General features: G+C 44.2%; 1 protein-coding gene across 6 annotated transcripts in view; it reads right to left on the bottom strand.

The window, feature by feature from the left end:
• The window catches only part of PTPRM (protein tyrosine phosphatase receptor type M), a 745,633-nt gene that overhangs the window by 214,534 nt on the left and 506,161 nt on the right, over positions 1 to 24,938 (bottom strand). For all 6 annotated transcript variants that reach the window (XM_082418591.1, XM_082418592.1, XM_082418587.1 and 3 more), the window contains one exon: positions 17,133 to 17,265. In XM_082418591.1, the coding sequence (XP_082274717.1) occupies positions 17,133 to 17,265 (133 nt within the window). The remainder of the gene's footprint in view (positions 1 to 17,132; positions 17,266 to 24,938) is intronic.

Genomic DNA, 24,938 nt, shown 5'->3' with positions numbered 1-24,938 from the left:
AGAATGGTAAGATGTAAATCACTTTAAAGTCTCACCATCCCATCTCCCTACATCATTGGAAGGTAATATTTGTCTCAGCATCTGATGCTACGCTACGTCAGCAGAGACCAAAAAATCAGAGCTGCTCTATCACATTCATCTTACCCAACTTTCCACACATCAGGACCACAGGCCACCCCTGCCTGTTTCTGAAGGGAGGATTCACAAGCCCACTTGGAGAGCCTGCACCTGGCTGGCTAAGGTTCACACCTCACGCTGCGTGGCATTTCTTCACTCAGGACACTAGACTCCTTGCCTTTGAACCCCAGACGCCCCCACCAGCACCAGCCAGCGACTTGTCCTCAGGAGAGGCCTGGCAGTGCTGAAACGCAGGGCTGGACCCTGTTCCCCCATAGCCCGGTGGCCTTGCGGCTCCTCTGAGGATCTAACAAGCGAGGATATGAGAAACGAGAACACAGCTGGAGTGTCAAGGTCCAGTCTTTCCTGTGGGGTGGAAACAGGGTCTAAATGACGGGCTTCTGCATCGGAAAGGTGAGCCCAGCGGATGAGGGCAGCGCTGAGGAGCTGGGCCTGGCCCTCGGGGTGATGCACACACACGGCAACGACAGGCTTTGTGTGGACTCATGGGACGAATACTACATGTGCCAGAAGTGGGGGCAGTGACAGGATTCCCAAGCCAAGTATTCGCTGCATTTGGGTGACGGAGGCTGCAGAACCAACGTGGATTTTTACAGGGTGTGGACCGTGACACTTGAACATTATTTAGGCATGAACGTGGCCATTTTTTGTGGCCCATTTCAAGCCTACTGAGATGCTCGGTTTGTCAAAGGCTTCGAAAGGAGCCTGAGTCACCCAGGTCCCCTCTCTGCTTCCTGAGCGTAAGCGGCAGAGCTGGGTTCCAGGGGCAGCTCCGAGCCTGTCCACCTGGCCCTGCAGGGCTCCTCTCTCACACGGGGCACAATTTTCTTCTCTCACCAAATGACTGAGATGAGAAATACAGGAATGCTGGTTACAATATAGGTCATGGGACTTTCTTGTGGCTTCTTTTCCATGGGTAGGCACTGTGTCCGTCTTTTTTCTATGTCTGTTTCATTTCAACTAAAGAGCCAGAACGGCTCAGAACGGAGCTCTGGAGACAGGTGGCCTGGCTTCACCTCTGCTTCTGTCGCTTACGGTCTGCGTGACTTTAAACAATTTACTTGTCTCCGTGTTTCTACAAGGCCTAACTGTGATAACACTCATAAAAACTTGTAACGGTGCCTAGTATGAAGCAGATGCTGAATTTTCATTGGCTATCAACATCATCATCACCATCACTATTAAATAAGTAACAACTAACACAGATGGAATGACTATTGAGAAAAGCCAACTCATGTTCACTCGTGGATGTTTAGTAATTCAGATTTCTCAAGGTAAATCTTGCTTGTATCCTTTTTTTGGGTCATTATCATCTCACTGGGTCAATAAACTTGTTTGAAAGAAGGACGGGCCCTGTAAGAAGTTTCCTACAGATGACATACATAAATATATACAAAAATGTGGTGCCCCAAGGTAGGGTAGTCACGCAGAATTCCATTCTGGGGGTACCGCTGTCTTCACGTGACTCCAGTCACAAAAGGGAGGCTGCAGTTCAGGGAAAGGGTTTTGCAGGAAGAGGAGCATGGCGAGCAAGAACAGGACTTGTTCCTTGCCTGGTCATGACTGGAAGCAGGTGGTCTGGAGTCAGCTACGCCTCTGTGAGGAGCTGGCAGAGGGCAGGGGGCACGCGGTAGGAAGAGCGCCCAGGGGTCACGTTGGCAGGACCTGCTGTCTATTCACTCACTCAGCGATCCTGCCCTCAGAGGGCTTCCAGTCAACTCAGAGGCAGCAAGTCTGCTTAGAAACAGGCAAACCAGAGACCGACTCAGGACCCACCCATGGAAAGAGGGGAGCCCCAGCCCTACATTCTAGGCAGCACGTACGGGATTTAGTTTCTCTTTGTTTTCTGTTTTTTAATCAAAGCCGTAAGGCTGAAACTGCACAAATTCTGAGGCCTGCACTAGGGAGTGATGTGGATTGGATCTGAAGTGCTGTGAGCTTCCAGAATGCTAGACACACTCATATTCTGTTTGTAGGTGATCTGTGCAGAGTCACTGTTACTAGTAAAGAAAATAACAAACTGACAGCTGTTGAGAGCCTCCGCCAGCACTACCCACATTCCACTCTCCGGTGGCTTAAAATAAGGCACAGGGCGCATTGTTTTCTTCACTTATGACTGACATACCCTGTGCCTCCCCAGGAATCTGGGCACATGTGTTCCAGCTGGTTCCAGGTTGATGGCCAGCCTGCTTGGCTTTGGGGGGTATTAAGGTGACAATTCAGGAGGTGCTTTTCGGAGGCAATTTGGTTTCCTTGCTTTCACCGTTGTCACTAACGATGCAGGAATACTCCGGGCTGCGTGCTCTGAATGTGGCTGGGTGTCTTCCTGGGGCTTTCCTAACCCCAGGTAAACACGCACAATTGCATCAGTTTTCTCCTGCTGTGAGCTCGGCAAAGCAACCCTCCCAGCAGCCCAGGCCTGAGAGTTCAAAAGGCAGACGCTCCATCATACACCCGGCCCCCCGTACCAAGGCTGGACTAATGCTCTGAGGCTGACTGCTGGTTAGAATGGTGAGGGCAGTACTTCAAAACCTGTCTATACATCCTTTGTCTACCAATATTAAACCATTAAAAAAATTGTGGTGAAATATACATAACACAGAATTTACTAACAACCATTTTTAAGTGTAGAGCTCAGTGGCATTAAGTATGATGAAATAAAATTTATATTTTAAGGCAAGCCAAGAAAAAAATTAAACATAAAATTCTCTCTCTGTGTTTGTTTGCGCCTTCTCCCTCCCTAATGTGCAATGTGCATCTGTCATACACATTAATCAGAGCTCCTCAAAGATGGGAAGACCTGCTCATCAGTAAATATCAATTTTCTTTTCTTTCTTCTGACGCTAGCAAATGTAACTTAAAAGAACTGTGTGCTTTCCCAGCTCCGTAGGGGGTCATGGTGACTTGCTGCTCACTTTGTATGTGCCTACCTGGACTATGTATCCTTGGTGAACTTTATGTTGTTCTCAGAGCTTTCTGAGAATCTGCTTCCTGGGTTATAATCCTCAGTTTGGCTCAAATAAAATTTCCTTTTTTCTTCTTAACTTGATAAATTAATTAAATTTTCATCAACAAGTACATTCACATTGTGGGCAACCGTCACCACCATCCATTTCTAGAACTTTTTCATCTTCCTAAACTGAAACACTTGCACCCATTATACACTATCCTCATTCTTTCCTCTCCCCAGTTCCTGCTCACCATTATTTTACTTGTGTATCTATGAATTTGACTACCCTAGGTACCACACATAAGTAGAATCATATAATACTTGTGATTTTGTGTCTGGCTTACTTCACTTAGCATAATGGCCTCAACGTTTATCCGTGTTGTAGCAGGTGCCAGAATGTCCTTCCTTTTTTAAGGCCAAATACTATTCCATTGTATCAATGGAAACACCAGATTTTGTTTGTCCATTTATCTGTTGACGGACATTTGGATTGTTTCCACCTTTTGGTTATCGTGAATAACGCTGCTATGAATATGGGTGTATAAATACCTGTTCAAGTCCCTGCTTTCAATTCTTTGTGGTATATACGTAGAAAGACACTTTTGTCAATAAAAACAGTAGGGCTGCATCTCTGGGTCCCGGTTCAGTATGCTTCTCATTTCATGCATACTTAAAAAGGGATTGCATGTGGCCAGAGAAATAAGTTTCATAGGTTGTGTTTTGCCAAATCACAAAATTAACTTGGGAGAGACTTGTGGGCTAATCCGTTCTCTTCCAGGGAGCCCCTCAAGCTATCATAATCAACAATAATTTAGAATCCAAAAATCTACTTTAATTTGTCTTTCTATATCCTACTTAGTTTCTCTCTTAGCTTATGGATCTGTCATTATGGCTATTTCCTTTTCCTTAGCTTAACAGGATTTGTTATTTGTTCAGAGCTCCAGCTTAATTGTTGTAGGTTCTTCACATACTGCCATTAAAATTAGCAGTGTCACACTGAAAGAGAAATGATTGCTGAGTGCCCTCAGTTTAAACTAAAAAACGCTGAGGCTAATGCACTGGTCAGGATAGTAATTAAAAGATATTTTAAGAATCCAAAATTTTATAAGTCATAGAACACATGGTATTAAAATAATTGTTGGTGATGCCCTCTGACGTTCTGTGTTAGGAAAAGGACCTGAACATCAGTGAAGACTGTTGCGCTGTACGTCATCAGGTCTATAATTTTGACCTTTGAAACTGTGAACTTGTTAACAAAGCTCATTAATCAACCACATTCTTCCTAGAGTCGGTTTTTCCGTTCATATAGTGAATCATCATTCTAACTCTGCTACTTACAACTTCAGTTAAATTTTGTTGTCATTGTTGTTCTTTATATCAGTGTAGATCATAAAAGTAAAAATGTATGCAGAATAAGAATGAACCATTTATTCATGTTGCTTTCCTTCGTTAAAATACTGTCAGCAGCTCTGTGCTTGGAAGGCTTCCCTGGCAACTTATCACTACCAACCTGGGTATCAGCCGTGGACGGCAGGGGCTCAGGATGGGGTGACAGACAGAGCCTGGACCTCACACTGCCACAATGATGGGCATGTCACCATGTGAGGGGCGTTCAATAAACCAGACTTGATCTAGAGTTATGCAAGGTTTACAGAATCAGGCTGGCACCCCAAAGTTCCAGGTTAAAAAATCGCCATTTTAGAACTTAGGGAGGAGTTTCTGGATGAGTCAGAGGCTGTTTGGAGATCCAAATGGATGGGCCATTTAAGTCCAGGCACCAGCACAGCAATTAGGGCAGTAGGAAATTAAATTGCTCTGGAAGTGAAGGCTGTAGAGCTCAGGCATTGAGCAATTTCCTGCCAGGGAATGCAAGTGGGTGTTCCTGGCCCCAGAGCGAGTGTGGCACGGCCGTGGAGTGGCTCTGAGGCTCCTGGGGGCTCCTCGGAAAGTGCTAGATGCCCGCTGAGCAGAGGGGGCAGGGCTGCGGGGTCAGGTCTCTGGATGTGCTGTGAAGGCTCCAGGATTCGCCACAGCCAAAAGCAGCAGAAGAGTCTCATAACTGCAGTCTGATGTCAAGACCAAGTGGGGTCTTGGATTGTACACTGGCGCAGCTCCAAAACTTCAGGGCACCGGAGATTATTTAAATTTGGATTCTCCTTCTTCAAGACAGGCCGTAAAGATGTATGTGTATTGGGGTGGGAGGTAAAGGGTATACAGGGAAATACACTACCGTTTTATTCTCAGATGATGGCAGATACATAAGTCCTACTGCTTCTCAAACCCAGCATAACGAAATCAACAGCCACGGTGCTAGCAGGGAGCCTGTTCTCACAGGATCCCCAGGTTTTCTGGCTCTCTCACCTCGGCTGGGCTATGCAGCGGGAGAACCCATAGCGCCCCGGGCTCTGACTTGGTCGGCTGGGCACGGTCCATCAGGAGGCCGCCTTAGGAAGGAGGGCCTGGCTGATGGGGGCCAGCTGCCCTCCCGAGACCCCATCCACCATGATAAGCATGGTCAGGGGTGAAACCGAACAGGACCCTGTGGAGCTCCTGGGCACAAAAGCCTTTCTGTGCCCCCATTTCTTGATTATAGGAAATAGGCTTTATTCAGCCCCCATGACCTTCCTTGAGTTTCGAGGGGCAGTTCAAACAGGTGCTAATCAGGGAAGGGAGGGGATGCAGAGACAAGGGAGGAGCAGTCAGGAAACAATAGTGCAGCCTTGGGGCAGGGTCCTGCTTCCAGCAAGGGATACACAATATCTCCGAGCTGTTTTGCAGATACTGGAACCCCCACCAGGTGGGAGAAGTTAACGGTGTACTGTCCACAAGCACTAGACCCCAGACCGGTTGGAACCAGAAGGTTGATGATGCTGACTCCTGTCTCCCCACTAACCAATCAGGAGCATGTCCACGAGCTGAGCACGCCCTCTCTGAACCATTACTATAAAACTCCTCACTACCCCTCCAAGCCGGGACACACAGTTTTGAGGGCACTAGCCTGCTGTGGCCCCCTTTGCCTGGCAAAGCAATAAAGCTTTTCTTTTCTACTTCACCCAAAACTCTGTCTCCAAGATTTAATTCGGTGTTGGGTACAGAGGCCGGATTCAACTTCAGGGGCAGCCTAGGGCTCTCTCATGCTAGGGAAACTGTTCTGAAAGACCAGGAAGATGATTAGAATAGAAATAGAATTTAAGAAATTTAATGTTAATCTTCTGAGTGAAAGCGCTCTAACAGATGTTACAATCTGAGGCTCCTCTAGATTCCAAAGTTTCCCGACCTGGATTACAGAGCGATACAGAAGTCAACAGCAATTCTAAGTGCGGGAAGATGGGATGGGCTCTTGTCATAAACTGGAGGCACACAATCCAAACCACCTGTCGGCATCACGGACAAGATAAATGAAGCTTAAATTTCTTGTATTTCCAAGTAGGAACCATTTATTCATCGATTTGACGGCATCTCAGGTACTGAAGATGTGGGCAAGGAAAGAGTCTATTGTCTTTTTCTGGCATAAGCATCATCTACAGCCAGAAACGTGTAAGTGAATTTTAAAATGGGGTTATTTTCATGTCTCCTGCTTGGTTTATCTTAAAATAGAATTAGGAATCACCAATTGGCAACTGGATACCCATTTTATCTGGCCAACACAGTATTAAAAAATGGTTAGTTGCCAGTGTGAAAAAAATTCAGAAGATTTAACAAAAGAAATCAAGATTTCTCACTTCCCCAGGGGTTGGAGGGGACAGTAATATCTGTGACATAGTGGCACACCTAATGGGCCTGAGCAGCCCAACCTTCTCCAGACACCCTCTTCACCAGGCCCCCTCCAAGGTCAGCCCTCCTGGGCCTCCTTGTAGGCAGTTCTGATTGAGACCTTAATCTAGACCTCCTGTGGCTTTAAGACCAGAACTCTGAGTCAACCCTACCTGGATAAATTATAAAAGAAAAACCTTGGCAATTGTAACTATGAAACTATACAGCCGACAGATGTATACAATTAAGCCATTCTCCGTGCAGACACCCTCATTCATGTCCAGTGTCCCCTAAGGGGACAATACCACTCCCAGATGACAGCCACCGAGTGAAGAGTTTCAGTTAATGCTATGTCCCACTTTGTTCCCACCATCTTAATGTATTTCTGAGATTTTCCTCCTTCCCTTTTAGTAAAGGTAAGAACCATTCCTAGGAATTAGGCAGCAATTTGCTTTGCAGAGCAGCCAATTCTTCCACAACTGACTTCTGACTCCAAACCCACAACCCAGGCTTTTAGCTAAATCAGGGAAAGGGATGAAGGACATTTTGATAGCTCCGGATAACTCCACACTTACATTAAGCTGTTCAGGAAATGGCTTTTTCCTGATTTTGTTTCTATTAATGTTTTCCTTCTGACATAAGGCCAGTGAGCCAATGTTTACCATAAATTCTCATCAAGCACGCTTGGAGGAACAATGCCGTGCAAGGATGCAGTGGGAGTGCTATTAGCAGATGAAGGGCTGGCGATGAGAAGACCCACATGAATTACCAAGACGTAAGTCTGAGCATTTCCATTGTGAACCCACTGAAATGAAGACCTGAAAAACTGGATATTTTAATTTATTTAGGGCACATGCTCATTGTGTAGATAAAACTTCATCCTGAGGCTCTTATTCTTTTTTTGAATATAATAATTTCTATCTCGATTGATGTTGCTTGTGAAAAATATGCAAGGCAGTACACTATTATAAAAAATGTTTCAAAGGTGGTTTGGAAATAAGTGATAATTTAAGTAAATGATAGATATGAGCCCATTTTTCTTTTTCTTAATTAAGCCAGATCTGAATTTAAATATATTCCTATTCATTTAAATGATTTTAATATATCAAATAAAAAACTTAAATAATTGTTGTTCAGACCTTTAAAAATCATACTATTCAAAAGAGGGAATCTGTCCACCAGAAAATCTACAGTACAGAAAAATTAATAAAGCATCTTATATTATAAAACTTATATATCCCTAATAATAAAAAGCCAAAGCGATTCAAAGTCCAGGGTGGCACTGAAGGGCTTGCATGAAAGGAGTGCTTTTTGTCTTTAATTACTAAATATACTCCATGTCTACTAGGGGCAAAGACTGTGCTGGGGTGTCAGAGAGAATTAGAAAGGATCACATCACAGCCTGTAACATGCTAGAATCTAACAGAAGAGGCAGATGGTACCCGCATAATTCAGGAGGCTGAATGCATGGAAGGTGCAGCCTGAGCGCTGTGATGAGGTGAGTCAGGGAAGCACCGCATCCCAGGTCCACCCTGGAATTCTGCTATCGGGCTACTGGTGCTCCGAGTCATCTCAGGAACATAACTAACTTTAGAAAGCTGTGTTCGTGCCTGCGTGTGCAGGAGAGAGAAAATAGGCCATTCGTAGATAGGATAACCTGGGCTACATTTTGGCCAATTTTTGGTTTTGTGTTGTTTTTACAAACAAATAGAAGGATGTTGGATTTAATAAATGAGTCAATTTTTACTTGTTGCTGTAAAACCCATAAAAATAGCTTGACTTTAGTTCTACCACAGCAGTGCCAAGAGGAAAACAGTATACATGAAGATAAGAACAAAAACTCCTTCCAGTGAAGCATTATGCCCTTTGAAAGGCACAGTCTGTGAGGACACTGGGCAAAAACATGCCTTTCCTATTAGTCAATATATTATTTAACACGGCATCACATCTTACAAAGCTGAGATATGCCAAAAAAAAAAAAGGAAAAGAAAAAGAAAATAGCATTCCTCTACTAACACAGTAGCTCCTCTTTATCTTCTTTGAAAATTAATTTTATGTAACTTTCTATAAATGAACCTAAGTTAAAGATTCCAGATATAACTCCTTTCCTTGTTAAAAAGAAATTTAGATTTATGTTAGAAGAAGAGGGACCATGAATTTTGCCCAAAGAAGTCAGGTTAGATATTGGCCTACTTTTTTTTTTTTTAACATATATATATTTTCTATAGTCTAAGTATTTTTCATTACTGTTTTACTCATTAATACAAAACTAGAAAGAACTGAACAAGTGATACTATTAAGTTTGAATTCTCGGATTCACTGACCAAGACGACAGGTTTCAACAATCATCCTAGGTAGGTAAAACATCCTCAGTTTTCATGCCCTGGGTATTTCCTACCCTACAAACTAGAACGTGAGGTCATGTCAACATGAATGAGACAGACGCCCTCTACAACACGAAGAGCCTGCCTGGGACAGAGCTGGGGACATCAACACAGCATCTGGGGACAGCAGCCACGGAGAACAAGCAACCTCAGTGGTAAATATGTAACCCCTTCCGAACCCCTTATAGGTACCGTCAGACTTGAACTGCAGAGGGATGATACAGTGAAAGAACACGTTTTAATAAGCTGTGCTAACGGATACAGGATACAAACGACCTGTACTGGAAAGCTACAGGTCACTCCAATAGGAATCAGTAGGACAGCTGCGCCCTGAGATGGCTGGAGAGAGCCCAGCTCAGTGTGTGCAGGCTCAGGGCTGGTCACGTGGCAGGAGGGTCCACACCCCTTGAGAGGTGCTAGAGCAGGCTCGGGGCGTCCCTATAGATGCAGGACGCTCTTAAGGACCTGGGAAAGACTGATGCTGTCCTCTGTTCTGAGCCGGGAGGCAGACCACCGGCCCCAGCCCGGGTCTGGGTCTGACAGGTTCGGGTACCCAAAGAATCTGCGCTGAGTGCCAAGGCCATGCTTACTCAGATGAACTTGGGGCTTAGCGGGAAGTCTGCGAGGGAGGTGGTGTCGGTGCCCCAGCACTTGGCTTCCTTCTGTGTAGAGAGTAAAACCCTCCGATGGAGCAGGGGCCTCTGCACAAGGAATACCGCTGGGCCAGTCTGGCCCAAGAGCGTTTCCTCTGCGCTCTCAGCTCTAGCATCTCTGCCCAGGCCTGGCTTCAGGCTGCGGGGCCTGCGACCTGTCCTACTCCTGGTGGCTGTGCTCCCGGCCACCTTCACAACTAAGACCCATGCTCTCCACGTGGACTCCGCACGGAGAGGCGGACCCCCTCCAAAGGAGAATCAGCTCCTGGTCCCGGCCGGCCTCTGAGGGTGGAAACAAAGCCTTTAAGGTGGGCAATGGACCTGAGACTAGCCTCAGCTACAGCTCACGGGCAAAGCAGCATAGCATGCGTACTGACAAAGTAGTTAATATTCACTGGGGCCAGCACTGTAATGGTCGTAACTCATTTCCTTCTCCTAACACTCATGGGAAAGTCCTATTATGATGCCTTCGGGGCATTTTACTGGGGAAGCTGGGGGACGGAAAGCCAACCACGTGCCAGGGTCACACAGCTCAGCAGAGCCCGTGTCAGCCTCTGTCTCGAGGGGCCGCTGCCCACTCCACAGCCCCCAGAATCTAGGGTTTGCCTCTGAGGAGGAAGGAGAGAAGCTCGCTTGCTGAAGGCTTACTATTGGGAAGCAGCCGCATAGCACAGGGAGATCAGCTCGGTGCTTTGTGACCACCTAGAGGGGTGGGATAGGGAGGGTGGGAGGGAGGGAGATGCAAGAGGGAAGAGATATGGGGACATATGTATGTGTATAACTGATTCACTTTGTTATAAAGCAGAAACTAACACACCATTGTAAAGCAATTATACTCCAATAAAGATGTTAAAAAAAAACAACAACAACAAAAACTCAACAAAGTTCTCTCACTCACTAAACCAGACGAGGACACAGCATCCTCACTGCTGCAAATTATCAGAAGTAAACCACCGGCTCCAAGAATGCCACAGAACACATGTATTTGAAAGGACTTACAAAATGCTTCTGTAAAGGAGGAAGAGGAAAACGCTTTCATGTAGCTATTCTCCAATGATAGCTCAAAATGGAGATTAAAACAGGCTGGCACCTTGAAATATCTGTAGACTTCCAGCAAGAGTAGACAGCAACAAGCCGACGACTATTTGGTGTTTCCAGCTACTGGTTACCAAGAGCAGCTGAGGCTTACAGAGTGAGAGGCACCTCTGAGCTTGACTGCTATGACCAGTGGGGTGGTAACACTCAGACACCCCTGGACTGACCCCAGGCTCTGCTGCGTATACCCGCGTGGCCTCGAACAGCTTTCCGAACTTCTGGGCTACCATTTATCAAGCACCAGCTATGCCCGTACTTGATTTTCAGACTTCCCCCGTACACATTATCATCATCATCATCATTATCGTCGCATTTCACATTTGCAGACTGAGTTCAGAGAGGTTAAGTGACTTCCCTAAATCTATGCTGCCATCAGGTAGGAGCTGGGGTGTGAACACAGGTCTGTGAGATTCTAAAGCCTGTTGGCTGCCCTTATCATTCTCTGACACGCTCCTCCTATAAACTAAAAAAACTGGTGCCTATGTTTCCCACCTTCCTTTTAGAATCTTCTTTATAAAGAGGGCCCAGAGAGCCCCCAATAGAACATAATTAAATAAACCATTAGATTGAGTCCAGAAATAGTCAGAATATGGCAGCTATTAGAGTAACCATATGAAGTCCAGGTTAGAAGAGCCCTTAAAAAGGTCAATTTAATTTACCGCTGAACAAGGAGCCCACTCAATTATCATCTAGGAAACTGAAGGACACTAGCTGATTGATTGATTAGGAGGGCATTTCCGGACCTATTTGTGAACACGTGTATCCTGTTTCACATATGCCAAAAGCATGTGCTAGAGTAGAAAAGTCTCAGCATCTGATTATTATTTACACGGCTACATATCAAGTACACATATTCTAAATAACCACAAAGACATGTCTAGATGTGACTTTCTCAATGCGCTTTCAGAAAATGTGATTTTGAAATAGGACTTCAAATAAAGCATCCAGACTTAAGACATTTTTCACATGTAACTCACACTTAACTGTAGTGGAAAAAATTTTCCTATGTCAAGTGTCAACCACTCTAGTGGGGGAACAGTTAATGTCGACTTACCTCCACTCACATGCTGTAGGCGTCTCTTTGAAAAGAGGGCTTTCAACATTTTCCCTTATCTTTTTTGTTTCATGTTTTCAGATACTCTTCCTATGTTATTGAACTTTTTTATCTTGGTAGTTCCAGTGTTTTTAAAATATAATAGAAAGGTGTTAAATATTCAATGATATAGGCTGCTTTTGCAAAATGTACATCTGTTAAAAAGCCTTATGGGAAGGAGATAGAGGTATGATGCTGGAGGATGAAAATAGTCACATTTACCTATAACAGGTGTTCATGAAGTAGAATAACTAACATTTGCTATTTTGAGCAAGAATGTGTATCTCTTTAATGATTTCCATTTAGTCACAACTTCTGTAATTTCTATTTACCACAATGACCGAGACAGAAATATTACTGTAATTGATACAAATGTTCTCAAATTTCTAAAAGATCTATAGCAATTTTAGAAACAATAGTAAATATAATTAATCAGGGTAAAATAGATGGTGCTTGTATACTAAATTCTGTCAAACATGTTATTGAGATAAATTATTCCTTATGAAAAATGTTGAAAATGCAGGCATTTTCATTTATACAAATAAATTTAATTATACAGGGATGAAAATGATAAAAACTAAGTATCTGCTACTCAACTTATTTTATATTAATTTTGAGAGTGTGTTGTCACGTGACTCTGCGTGAAACTTTTATTTCATAGCTATTCATCTCAACACCCTTTCTTAACATTTGCTGCGTCAAAACACTGCACCCTCAGAAGAACACTTACTTCTGGGAAGGGGAAAGTAATAAGAAATTGCTTTCTTAAAGAATAAGATACAAATACATGGAAAGGTTTTGTAAAAGGTTTTAAGGAAAAGCAGGTTTTGTATTGCATTAGTCTAGGCAAGGCTCAAATGTATTAATATTCACAAATAGGTAACAACTAGTCTAATTTGTGATAGGTTTGTAAAACATTATAGCCAAATAAAACTGAAGGTCATCTCAATTTTCAGTCATTATGGCCTAGGTGTGAAAGGATTCCATGAGTTAGTACGAGTTGAACAGATTTTACAGGTTCTATTCCAGCAACTAATTTTTAGAGAAGGCTGAGCCTTCAGAAGCCCACACGATCTTAGTTAAGCTAATAACTGGCAATGTCTCCTGGTGAAATTTGCTGTCCCTCCTCCAAAGAGCTCAGGCCCACGTGGCTTGGCACGCTGACCCACCCAGATGGTCACTACTGACTTTTCCCCGGCAGGACAGACTTCCAATTGTAATTCCAGAACTATGGATGCATTTGCTTCACGCACACTTTCTCTTGGGCCCAGGATGTCCTTATGACCAATGGCATGTGCTCGCATTGGCGACCCAGAGTCTAACCCGGGCAGGGGTGGGCCTGCAAGTTTGACTAGCACAGGCTTGAACAAGCAAACACGACTAGCACTACACTGAAAGCCAGCTCTTTCCTGTTCACCCTCCTTCTCTCATTACATCTCCCCACTGCTCGCCTTTGAACTGAGTGCCTCCTGTGTGACAATGGTAAACGCGTGGCTAAAAGATGAACCCCTCACCGGCCAGCACGCGGAGACCTGAATCTGCTGCACAAAGCAAGCTTTGGAGAAGCAACTGTGTATGTTTACAGCATGAGACAGAGTAAGGAGCCCCCACTGCACTTGCAGGACAGCAACTGCATAGTCGTGTCACCATTGGCTGCCGCGTAACAGAAAACCGGAGAGTTTGTGGGGACTTAAGAGATCGGGGAGTGCAATTTCCTCAACTTAAAGATGAAGGAACTAAGGCCCGGAGAAGGTCAGAATCACAAAATTAGTTAAAACACAGGTCTAGGAATTCCAAATCTAAACTCCCTGTTGCTAACCAAACACTGTAGCTTGTTATGTATCAATAACTCTCCAGCCACTTATTCATGATTACTATCATATTTTAATGGTTCTGTTTAAAAATACAACTTTTAAAATTTAGACTCAAATTTTGGGAGAAAACCCTGAACAATTAGAAGTTTTTAGAATTTCTATTAAATACGACAGTTTGGACCACATGACTCTTCAGGTCAAAATCTTAACAAGTTTTGTACTTAGAGGCATAGTATATTGGCAAATTTGCCTTACAAGGGATCATATTCTATATTTCAGAAAAAGCAAATACACAAGTGGCACATGCTGTGAAAATAACCCTGTTAAGGTTATTATCTAGTAAATAATCATGTAAATTTGATATGAGTCACTGGAATTTAGTCTAAAGTTGTATCAAGGCCATATGTTACCATAGGCAATTTCTTCAAATGCATAATTTATAACACAACCTCCATGACTGCCTGAGAGTCCAAGGTAGAATAATGAATTACTCCTGCAGAAACAGACCCTTGGAGGATGAATTAACATTTAGCTAAGGTCACGAGGGCAACTGGATTTGTAGTTTCAGGCTATTCCTCACAGAGAACTTGCCAGATGACACAAAAATCCAACAAATTCCCACAACTAAAAATCAACTCTCCAAAATGTTTAGTTTGAATATCCAGGCGTACAAGGGCCTAGTGCTGCTTAGAATTTATACTGGATCATATTAAAAAAAAAAAAAAGTACCAACCACTGGTACTAAAGCTAAGCTTTCCACATAAACACCGAGGTGGGGAGAGAAAAAGCACATCCAGGAAAAAGTGTATGAGAGGTGACAGAGAAGAAGGAAGAAAAAAGATAGAGATGTGAAGGGAGAAAGAAATAAAGAGACTGACAGCTAGAGAAGCAGAGAAGGGTAAAGAAAAGAAAGCTAGAGAAACGAGAAATGAAAAAGGAGGAGGAGGCTTCCCGTTATAAGATAAACAAGTCCTGGGGATGGGATGTACAGCTCAGTGTCTATAGTTAATATCGCTATACTAGTAACACTACATATACACCACACTATAGCGCTGTATATTTGAAAGTAGCTAGGAGAGTAGATCATGAAAGTTCTCAACACAAGAAAAAAGATTTAAAAAATGGAGAGAAATTAAACAATGTGTGAGCAAAGAGAAAGGAAGAGAGGATGGATGACAAGTGGGGAGGAGGAGCTGAAATGATGGGGACCAATTAGTCACATATGAGCTGGGACAGAGCAGCTGTTTGTCCTAAGGCCTAACTAGACCAGTTACCAGAAAACGAAGGAAGAAGCAAGGAAAGATGTATATGTATGTATACACATTTGGATATTAACTCCCCCCCTTAAATATCGCTGTGACCCAAGGGTTTACCTTCATCCTTGACCTCCTTCTGACTCGACAGTAGCTCTAAGTGCCCTCGTCCCAGCCCCAGCTTCAGCCGGACGTACGTGGATGGATGACTCTGACTGTGGAAAGTACTCTTCCTGGTCCACACCAGCATATCTGACTGCTCAGTGGTCATGTCTACTCCATGTTACAGGAAGAGTGAACTTAGAAAGTGCAGAGCTGAGCTCCCCGTCTTCACGCCCCACATGTCCCACCTCCTACACATTCCACATTTGGGGAGTGGCAATACCCCCACCAACTGCCACGGCAGCAATGAGGTTCTTTCTATGTTGCTCCATCTCCCTCAGATCGGCCTCCAAACGGCTACTACAATGTAGCTCCTTATGTTTCTGAAGTTGCTGGTCTTCCTAACTCCAGCCTTTTTCTCTCCTTGCTGGCCTCAACCCTAACATCAGAGTGATCTTTCTAAGAGCAAAAGCACATCACATTACTACCTGCTTAAATGCCACCAGTGGATTTTGCGACCAGGTCCAGCTCCTTAGATGACCAGACAAGACCTCCAAGACCTGGTTTTGCCGACCCCTCTGTCCTCACCTCCTATCATCCGTAACCTTACTCACACTCCATAATTTTAAAAAATCTTTTCTTTAACTTGAAGTCTAGTTGATGTACAATGTTGTGTTAGTTTCAGGTGTACAGCACAGTGATTCAATTATACATATATATACATATTCTTTCTCATATTCTTTTCCATTCTGGTTTATCATAGGATACTGAATACAGTTCCCTGTGTTAGACATAGGACCCTGTTGTTTATGATTGTTTTTAAACTACATAAAAAAGGGACAATCTGGGGCTTCCCTGGTGGCGCAGTGGTTGAGAATCTGCTTGCCAATGCAGGGGACACGGGTTCGAGCCCTGGTCTGGGAAGATCCCACATGCCGCGGAGCAACTAGGCCCGTGAGCCACAAGTACTGAGCCTGCGCGTCTGGAGCCTGTGCTCCGCAACGGGAGAGGCTGCGACAGTGAGAGGCCCGCGCACCACGATGAAGAGTGGCCCCCACTTGCCGCAACTAGAGAAAGCCCTCGCACAGAAACGAAGACCCAACACAGCCGTAAATAAATTAAAAAAAAAAATAAATAAAATAAATAAATAAATAAATTTTTAAAAAAAGGGACAATCTGTCTTTTCACTTCTTCCTGTCTATATTTTATGTTGATCATTCCTATATAAACTGAACATTGTATTATTAAGCAAGTTTTCACTCATTTCCACAAGACAAAAGACACTGCCTATTTTTCACGTATTAGAGGTGAAGATTGCTTATTTATCTGTTTTTCTCCTCCTCTGACCACCCCTGGCCAAACGGGGCAACATAACATCCAACATGCTACCATTCTTGTCCTTATGTGTCCTTGCCCTGCGTTGCTGTCCAGCTGCTTTCTGAGAGTCCCTTTCTCATGGGATATTAACATGGTGCCTGCACATAACATGGGCCCAATAAATTCTGTCATCGCCATAATCTTCAAGATAATGAGAAGGAAAAGTCTTTTTTCTCATATCCTCAAGACCTAGTCTGTTGGTAGTAAATACTAAACATTTCCTGGTGAATAAATGATTTTACTGATTCTGCCAAGTTTTATGTACCAACTCGTGGGAAGACACATGATCCTTATGTTGACCCGGCATGAGAAACTGCATATTTACACAAAATCATAGCCATGTACTCTAAATTTTGTCCCATAACCTTGACTGCTTTATGATGCAAAATAGGAACAACCAGAGCCACAGATGTATCTTGGTCATCAAAGCCAAATGAGTAACTGAATATTTTCACACACAAGAAGCCTCTCGGCAAACAGCGGGCCAGGAGCATATGGGTGGCAACGGCCAGGAGCTCACCTTTTCTTCATGACCAACACGACTCCAAGAAATATAATCACGAACAGCAAGATGCCAGCGATGACTCCTGCGATCTTGACTGTGTGGTCTGTTTGTTTCTCGGGTTCTGGGACTGGTTTTGGAGTGGCAGCTCCTGAAGGGGAGAGGAAACGAGAAAGAAGACACGGTGGGTAAGGGAGAATAAAAATGTTAGCTTTTTAAAATTTTGCTGCATTTTAACAGAGTCATAAGACTTATCAGAGCTAGCAGACAGACGAGCTTTGATTTTTTTCAACGGCTTTCACAGGCGCTGAAAGGAATGTAATTGTTCGCATTGTTCTTCCACATTTCACTAAATCCCAACACAAGTTGGAAAGCACACCCACACCTGACCCTTTTATAAGAGACTCTTCTCAAACACAGTTTTTAAAATATTTTTATTATCTCTATGGGCTCCCTGATCTTTCTGCCTTTTAGAAACTTGCTAACAACACAATAGACATCCTCAGCCTTTATCCAAAGTTGATTTGCTGGAACATTTCCCCCAATTATTTTTCATAAATGAAGCAGTAATTCCGTAACAATATTAGCCCAAACACCTGGAGAAGAGAGATAAGCTCACTTACTGTGCATTTTACCAGCAATTGTTTTTTAACACAATAGAGATTCTTTTCCCCCCTGCCTTTGAAAATCTAAATCTAGGTCACATCTGGTAGGCAAAAGACTCCTTCTAAGCAATTTATTCACAAAGTGGGAAGCAGCCGATGATCACACTACTGGCACCCACATTTCGTATCTGTTTAAATGAGATAACCAGGGCCTTCCATTGGCCACTGTCTTAGCTCTCCTGCTTTCCCATTTTCAAAACACTATCTGTCCTGTTTACAGTATAATGTGATGGAATGTCAAATCTGTGTCTGATGAAATATCCATTTCCTCTGCTAAATGAGTTCAGGATGAAAAATATTAGGACTGTAATGTTCAATTCACTAAACAGAATCCACTTTGGAAGGGCTTCTCCCTTTTTAATCAGAACACGACAGTCCTTGGCATCTGAGCCATCACGTCCCCTCCCTAGGGAGACAGGTCATTGGGAAAGTAGGAATTTTATGTCCAAATTTCTCATGTTAGAATTTTCTTCTTGCTTTTGTTGGTAAAAATGAAATCAACACTGACTATGGTACCAGCCCTTTCTACTCTTCCACTGGGTTTTGCATTCATGCTTCATCTGACTCTTGAAAAACTTAACCATCACTGTCTCCTGTGCACTCCAGGCAGGGCTTAGTCTAAGATGAGTCATCACAGAGAAGCCGGGTGTCAAGCTGCAACCTTCCATCTGTTTCCACTGGAACATACAAATGTTTCTTTCAAAAGTTATTCATATTAAGATTTTATATGAGACTCTGCACCCTGAACATGGCCGTGGCCATCAGACAGACGGAGCTGGTCAAGATCAGGGGAGAAACACAAGGCAGGAGACGGAGGGCCACGATCACCTGAGTTTCCACCCGACGTGTACTTTCCAATCAAAGCGACGGTTGCAAGGAGAGCAGTGGTGATGTGAAAAATCACACCTTATTAAATACAAACCCTTCCGGATATAATGACTCTTTACAGGCCATTTTTATTTCTGACCACTTCAGGAGGAAGTCCTGCTATTTTGTTTGAAAGAATATCCCTCAAACAGCTGTCCAAATGAACCTTGAAAATATTTACTGTTTTTTATTTTAATAACATCTGAAGTATACCACTCCACTAGGCCACTGGAACATACAGCCAAGTGGTAGATTTGGAGGATATTGTTACTTTGAATAAACTGCTAAGAAAAATTTAAACATTGTGTATGTTTTAAAAGATGAATAAAAGGTGAAAAAAGCCATTCTTGTAAAAATAACATATTTCAAATTCACAAAACTGACAAAAAGTCCAATGGTTTTCAATTTTGATTTTGTTTTTACCCAATTTGAAAACTTAACTTAAAAAAATAAAATCTAATTGGTTTTATTCTTCCAAATGCTGGCATATTGGGGACCATTCCATTTATCTCACTAGGGATAGAATGCAAGTTCAGATACATTTTCTAAATAAATGATTCTCTAAGTTTTTTGTAACTAAGTTATTCCAGTAAATACAACACTTGGGGAAGAAATTATTTAGAAAAACTGGATTTGGCTTAAAAATTTAAATTTAAAAAATTACAAGGATTCAACTCATACACTGTAAACACTCCATAAGAGAAGAGCGTCCTGTTAATGGTCACACGTTTGCTCCTGTTACCTAAACGACTAGTTACGTTGTGCTTTAGCCTTTTTCCTAAGCTCTCTGAGAAGTGAGGAGTGACCCTACCCATCCTTGGGTCAGGGAAAGAGATCAGCCCTGCAGCCTCTCATTCCCTGCAGGAAGCAGGCAAGCACATTGTTATGCAGCCAGCGAAGGTCAGGATCACCATTCTTTAGCACCTACTTTTAACTCATTTCACGTTGCAGGTCAAGAAAATGAAATGTTCAATCTCTGTGGGACACAGTTGCAAGGTAACCATGGCAGCAATCATGCAAAATGGGGGAGCAACTGAAAAAACGTGAGGAGGGCTGCCCTGCAGGTCTGTGCGCGACCCTCCCTTTACCTGAAAGGTACGGCCACCAGCTCACCGTGGTGGAGCCTGGGTGAAGGGGCTGGTTCAGGTGTCTGGGTTTAGGACTACTCTGGGGAAACACAAGTTGGGCTGAAATGAGTCACGACCCCGGGATAATCTCGCGAAGGTGTGTCATTCACTGCAGGTTCCCTCAGGGACACACCATCCCTGCCATCTCCGTGTGCTCTGCCCTCCATCCCGGCCTGAGATGGACATCCTTCCGTCCTTCCCCCACAGGATGCTCTTCTCTCCCTGTTTCTTGCTTTGGAAACATGTGCTTGTGAGCTGTCAGTCAGCCTCAGACAGAGAATAATTTGTGACAGAATGTGGTTGCAACTGATAGCTTGTTTTTTTCCCCCTTTACCCAAATCTATGAATGTAAGAGTATAATTTACAAACTGCTTGGCAAAAGAGTTGTTATAATATTTCCCCCTCTGTTTTGTTATTTTCTTGCCGGGTTTCTAATGGTATAAACTTTTATTCTTTTTTTCTTGGTATAAATTCTAATTCTTCATGGAAAGGTGCTTTTATTCTCTTCTACTGTGCATCCTGCTTAGAGGTTACTGCACATGTAGCTCCTTTTAAAGAGAATAAATTCAAATGTATGCATTTCACAGTGGGCATTATCTAGGCTTGGACGTATTCATTAAAATGATAAATAAGCTAAATATTTCAGGGGGAAGGAGAATGAACATCATCTCCACAGATGCCCACGCTGCTGACTCCCAGTGACAGCTCTGGGCGTGTTGTTTTGTTTTGATGACCAAAAGAAGTTTTTTTTTTTTTAAAAAGGATGGCATTCCAGTGAACCTGCATTATTTAAGGTTTCAGATATAATGTCTAACGTGAAAACTCTCAAAAGAAAGGGAGCGATTAGCCAATGCAGTGTTTGGCTGGTTTTTAACCAGGCAGGAAACAGTCCGTCTTGGTCCAGTGTTGGACGTTAAATTCAGTAACAGCAGCTCTCAGGCTGAGAACTGGATGTACTCAGCCACTGGCTCGAGGGTCTGGGCCCAGTTCTGGCCACTGAACAGGCTGCATAAATTTCCCCCGAAGACCCATGGACACCAGCCCAGAAGGACACGGAGATATCACCGCTGCCTGGAGTGGCTGAGCCCCAGGGCCAGGTCTTCCTCTCCTGAGCAAACGGAGAGCCTTTCTAGAGGGAAGGGAGGGGGCGTGGCTACCCAGAACCTCTGCACGATGGTGACTAGGGCTGGCTGCCCTTGACTGTGGGGGAAATCAGTAATATTCTCCATTTATACATCAAGAGTTTATTGCACATCCAACGATGTGCCGTGCACTGTTCTAGAAACACAGCAGCGAGCACGTGGGTAAAACAAAAGCCTCTCTCCTTGTGGAAATTAGATTCCTGTGGGACACAGACCCAGAGGTAAACGATACTGTGCAGGTTGTCAATCGGTGCTCGTGCTACAGAGAAACCCGTGTGGGGTGGGGATGGCAGGGCAGGGCGGCTGCTGCTGAGCTCTGAGATGGGCTATCAGAGAAGAATTACTGAGAAATAACATGTGAGCAGAGACCAGAAAGAGGAAGGGGTGTGAGATATGCTGACACCCAGGGAGGACAGTGGGAAGAAAAAGTTTAAAGCTACAAGACGAGACTGTGAAACACTGAGGTGTGACTGGAGTGGATATGCCGGGGAAAGCGGGGGGCACAATGACAGACTTGGGGGCACCTCAAGAGAATCTGAAAGGACTTTGCTTTTCCTCTGCACGAGATGGGAGCCACGGGGGGATTCGGAGTGGAGGAGGGATGTGACCTGGCTTAGCTTTCAACAGGATCACGCAGGATCACCAGGGTGACTGGTGGCAGTGTTTAGAACAGACCGTTGGGGGTCAGTAGTGAAAACAGGTATGTCAGTTACGAGGCTATTGCGATAAGCCACACAAGAGATTAGGATGGTCTGGAATAAGGTGGCAGTGGAGGTTGAGAGACATGGTCACACCTGAGATCTATTTTGACGGTCCAGCCATCAGTATCTGTCCATGAACTGGATGGAGGGTGTGTTGATACAACATCCAGGTTTCTGGCAGGAGTGACTGGAAAGATGGGGTTACCATGTCCTGGGATGCAGAGGACTTGGAGGGGCAGGTGTGGAAGGGTAGGTGAGGAAATCAGGAATTTGGTTTTGGACAAGTTAGTTTTGAGATACTAGACACCCAAAGGGGATCTCAAGTAGGCTGTGGGGCATAAAGGGGAGAGGTCTAGACGTGGGGTGAACATTTGGGGGGCTGCCAGCAAAACGATGGTCTTTAAAGCCATGAGACTCAGGAGGGCACTTGGGAGGTGAAGAGAGAGGGTGCGTCACGAGGAGGGACCAGTAATGGAGACGAAAAGGAATGGCAGCTTGAGGGAAGGGGGAGGAGGGAAATCGGCGAGGAGGAGGAGGGAGTCAGTGTGATACAGGCAGAAAGGGAGCATCACCACGGAGCCAGGGAGGGTGTGGGGATCCAGGGACGCTCTCTTCCTCAAGATGCGAGAAATCAGGGCATTCTGAATGGTGATGCGTACGGTCCCCGAGAGAGGGAAAAGTTGATGACGCAGGAGGGAAAGGAGATGGCTGCTGGAGCAGTGACCTTGAAGGGGCCAGAAGGGATGGGCCTGGAGAGAGTTGTACAGAGAGGTAAGGGGGCGAAGGTCTAGGGGAAGAAGGGGGAGGTGGACAGCCGGGCTCCTGGAGAAAAAGGGCCTCATGACATGAATCCTGACGATCTCAAGGCGGATGGTGACGGACATGGGTGGGTTAGGTGGGGTTGCAGGTTTATCCAGGAGCACAGAGCTGGGCCCCCTCCTCCCTCCTCACAACCAGATGAAGAAGGGGAGGAGGAGGAGGAGAAAAGGCAGAGAGGGGCTCTGCTCCGAGTTCCATCCCAGTGAGCAGGTGGGATGGACACTGAGAGTGAGCCCGTCAGAGGCGGGAGCATCGCTGGGATGGACACAGGGAAGGGACGCTTGCCCGAGCCACCCTATGCCCATCCCTGTGACGCGGCCGATCTTGGTTTTCACAGTCTTCACATAAACAGCTCCTTTTATGCTCCAGGTCCTGTAAAGAGGCTCTGCAGGGGACTCGAGATGAGCAAGACGAGTGACACCTCAGCCTTCCGTGCCCGATGCAAGAGGCCACTAGAGGTGCCACGGGTGAGCTTCAAAACCCAACTGGAGGAAAGAAGGACGTTCCCTTTGGAGAGCAATGAAGGCTACTGCCTCACCCAGGCCAGGGGCCTCCAATGTCTGGCCCAAGTGGGTGATGGGAACCGCAAGGATGCAGGGACTCAACGGAAGGCACCCCACTGGCCGCACACAGTGCCCTCCGGTCTAAGAGCGCCAGGCACTGGGCGGATGTCGGTGCCACTCATGGAAATACCTGGCCCGCTTCCTGATGGGGGAACTGGTGTTTGGGTTCAACGTTTGCACTGAATTCAAACAACAAAATACTTCATACTCACAACATGCAAAACCAAATACCGAAATTCCACTTCTGGTATTTGAGGGGGGAAAGAGAGAAAAGAGTCGGGGGACAGCAACCATGGGAAGCTGCTGAAAAGAGAAACAGGAGGTTGAGAAACCTTATGAGAAAAAACAAAATGGAAGCTGTGGAAACACGTAAGAATATTGTTTCTCCGAGTGTGTTTCAAAGAGCACTGGTCGGGGCTTCCCTGGTGGCACAGTGGTTAAGAATCTGCCTGCCAATGCAGGGGACACGGGTTCGAGCCCTGGTCTGGGAAGACCCCACATGCCGCGGAGCAACTAGGCCCGCGTGCCACAACTACTGAGCCTGCGCGTCTGGAGCCTGTGCTCCGCAACAAGAGAGGCCGCGATAGTGAGAGGCCCGCGCACCGCGATGAAGAGTGGCCCCCGCTCGCCGCAACTAGAGAAAGCCCTCGCACAGAAACAAAGACCCAACACAGCCATAAATAAATAAATAAATAAAAACATGTCAATTCATTTTTAAAAAAAAAAAAAGAGCCTTGCTCTGGTAAGTCAATTAAAAAAAAAAAAAAAAAAAAAAGAGCACTGGTCCCCAAAGATATTCTAAAGTATCCATCAGGGAAGCCTCAGCCACTTTGGACTAGCATTTTTATGACTTTATGGAATAGAGAATCTATTTCAAATAATTTTCATAGTTATTTTTCACCTTTTGCAGAGGCCTTTTCTTTGTCTTAAAAATAGCAACACCTTGGTTTTAAAGATTATTGTCAGTTCTTTCATGTCTTGCTGCTCAGAAAATCAGAATTCCTTGCCATCTCTGTTTGGTTTTTCCAGCTGAACCTTAACATTATATATAATCATGAAACATCTCCAAGATTTTTCATTTAAATTGTACATCATTGTTTCTCTTTCTGGGAATGCAAAGTCAGTCAGTACCCCTGGAATAATCTCCATTCACACTTTATGTATTATTTGTAACCTGATTATGCTTTTGAATTTATCATTCTTCCTTTGTACCTCATTTCCACCGTAGGGCATGCAGGGCATGTATGACGTACAAGTAATAATCAGAAACATAATTTTTCATATAAAACTGAGATGCTAGATTGTTTGATATATACCATCTCTAAAAAATTAATCTACTTTTTAATTTTTGTTCTAATTTCATGACAGTTACTGCTCTCATTTATTGATGGGGCCTACAGCCTGTGGGTAAGATGATAAAACCCTTATAACTTGCTTTCTGGAAGTTTCCAGAGAATTATTAGTGCCGTTACTGGTCTGATGAAATGGCTTTACTATTTCCATTTGCATTTTTCAAATCACCGTCAAGTAATAAAATGAGTGAACAGCTTGTCAATAAGAAGGCATCAACTGTGTTCGCCTTTCATATGAACTGAATAATCAATAAAGGAAATGTGAGTGGGTGATTTTGAGGATGTTATCAGTTAAGAGTGGACATTTCCAACAGCTTGTTTGAAACTAAACTTTGAAGGCATTAAAATAAAAATCAACTGTCCCTGACATTTTTTCCATACTTTGTGTCTTGGGTCACGCTTACGTTTAGCTCTTAAAAATCATTTATGTGGGAGAAAGGATCACACAGCATCCTGCACAAAGCAGTAACTGTTTGCAAAAGACCCTTGCAGCTTTTTCTGCTACTTGAAATTGGTCATTCACTCTCTTATCAAAAAGTTAAGTGTACCTAATAAATTCTATGTCCTTGCTAGAAAAATCCGTATTTC

Source organism: Balaenoptera physalus, assembly GCF_965194825.1.
Source record: "Balaenoptera physalus genome assembly, chromosome: 12".
NCBI lineage: Eukaryota > Metazoa > Chordata > Mammalia > Artiodactyla > Balaenopteridae > Balaenoptera > Balaenoptera physalus.
Note: the sequence above shows the minus strand (reverse complement) of the source record. Positions and strands in the feature narration are given on the sequence as shown.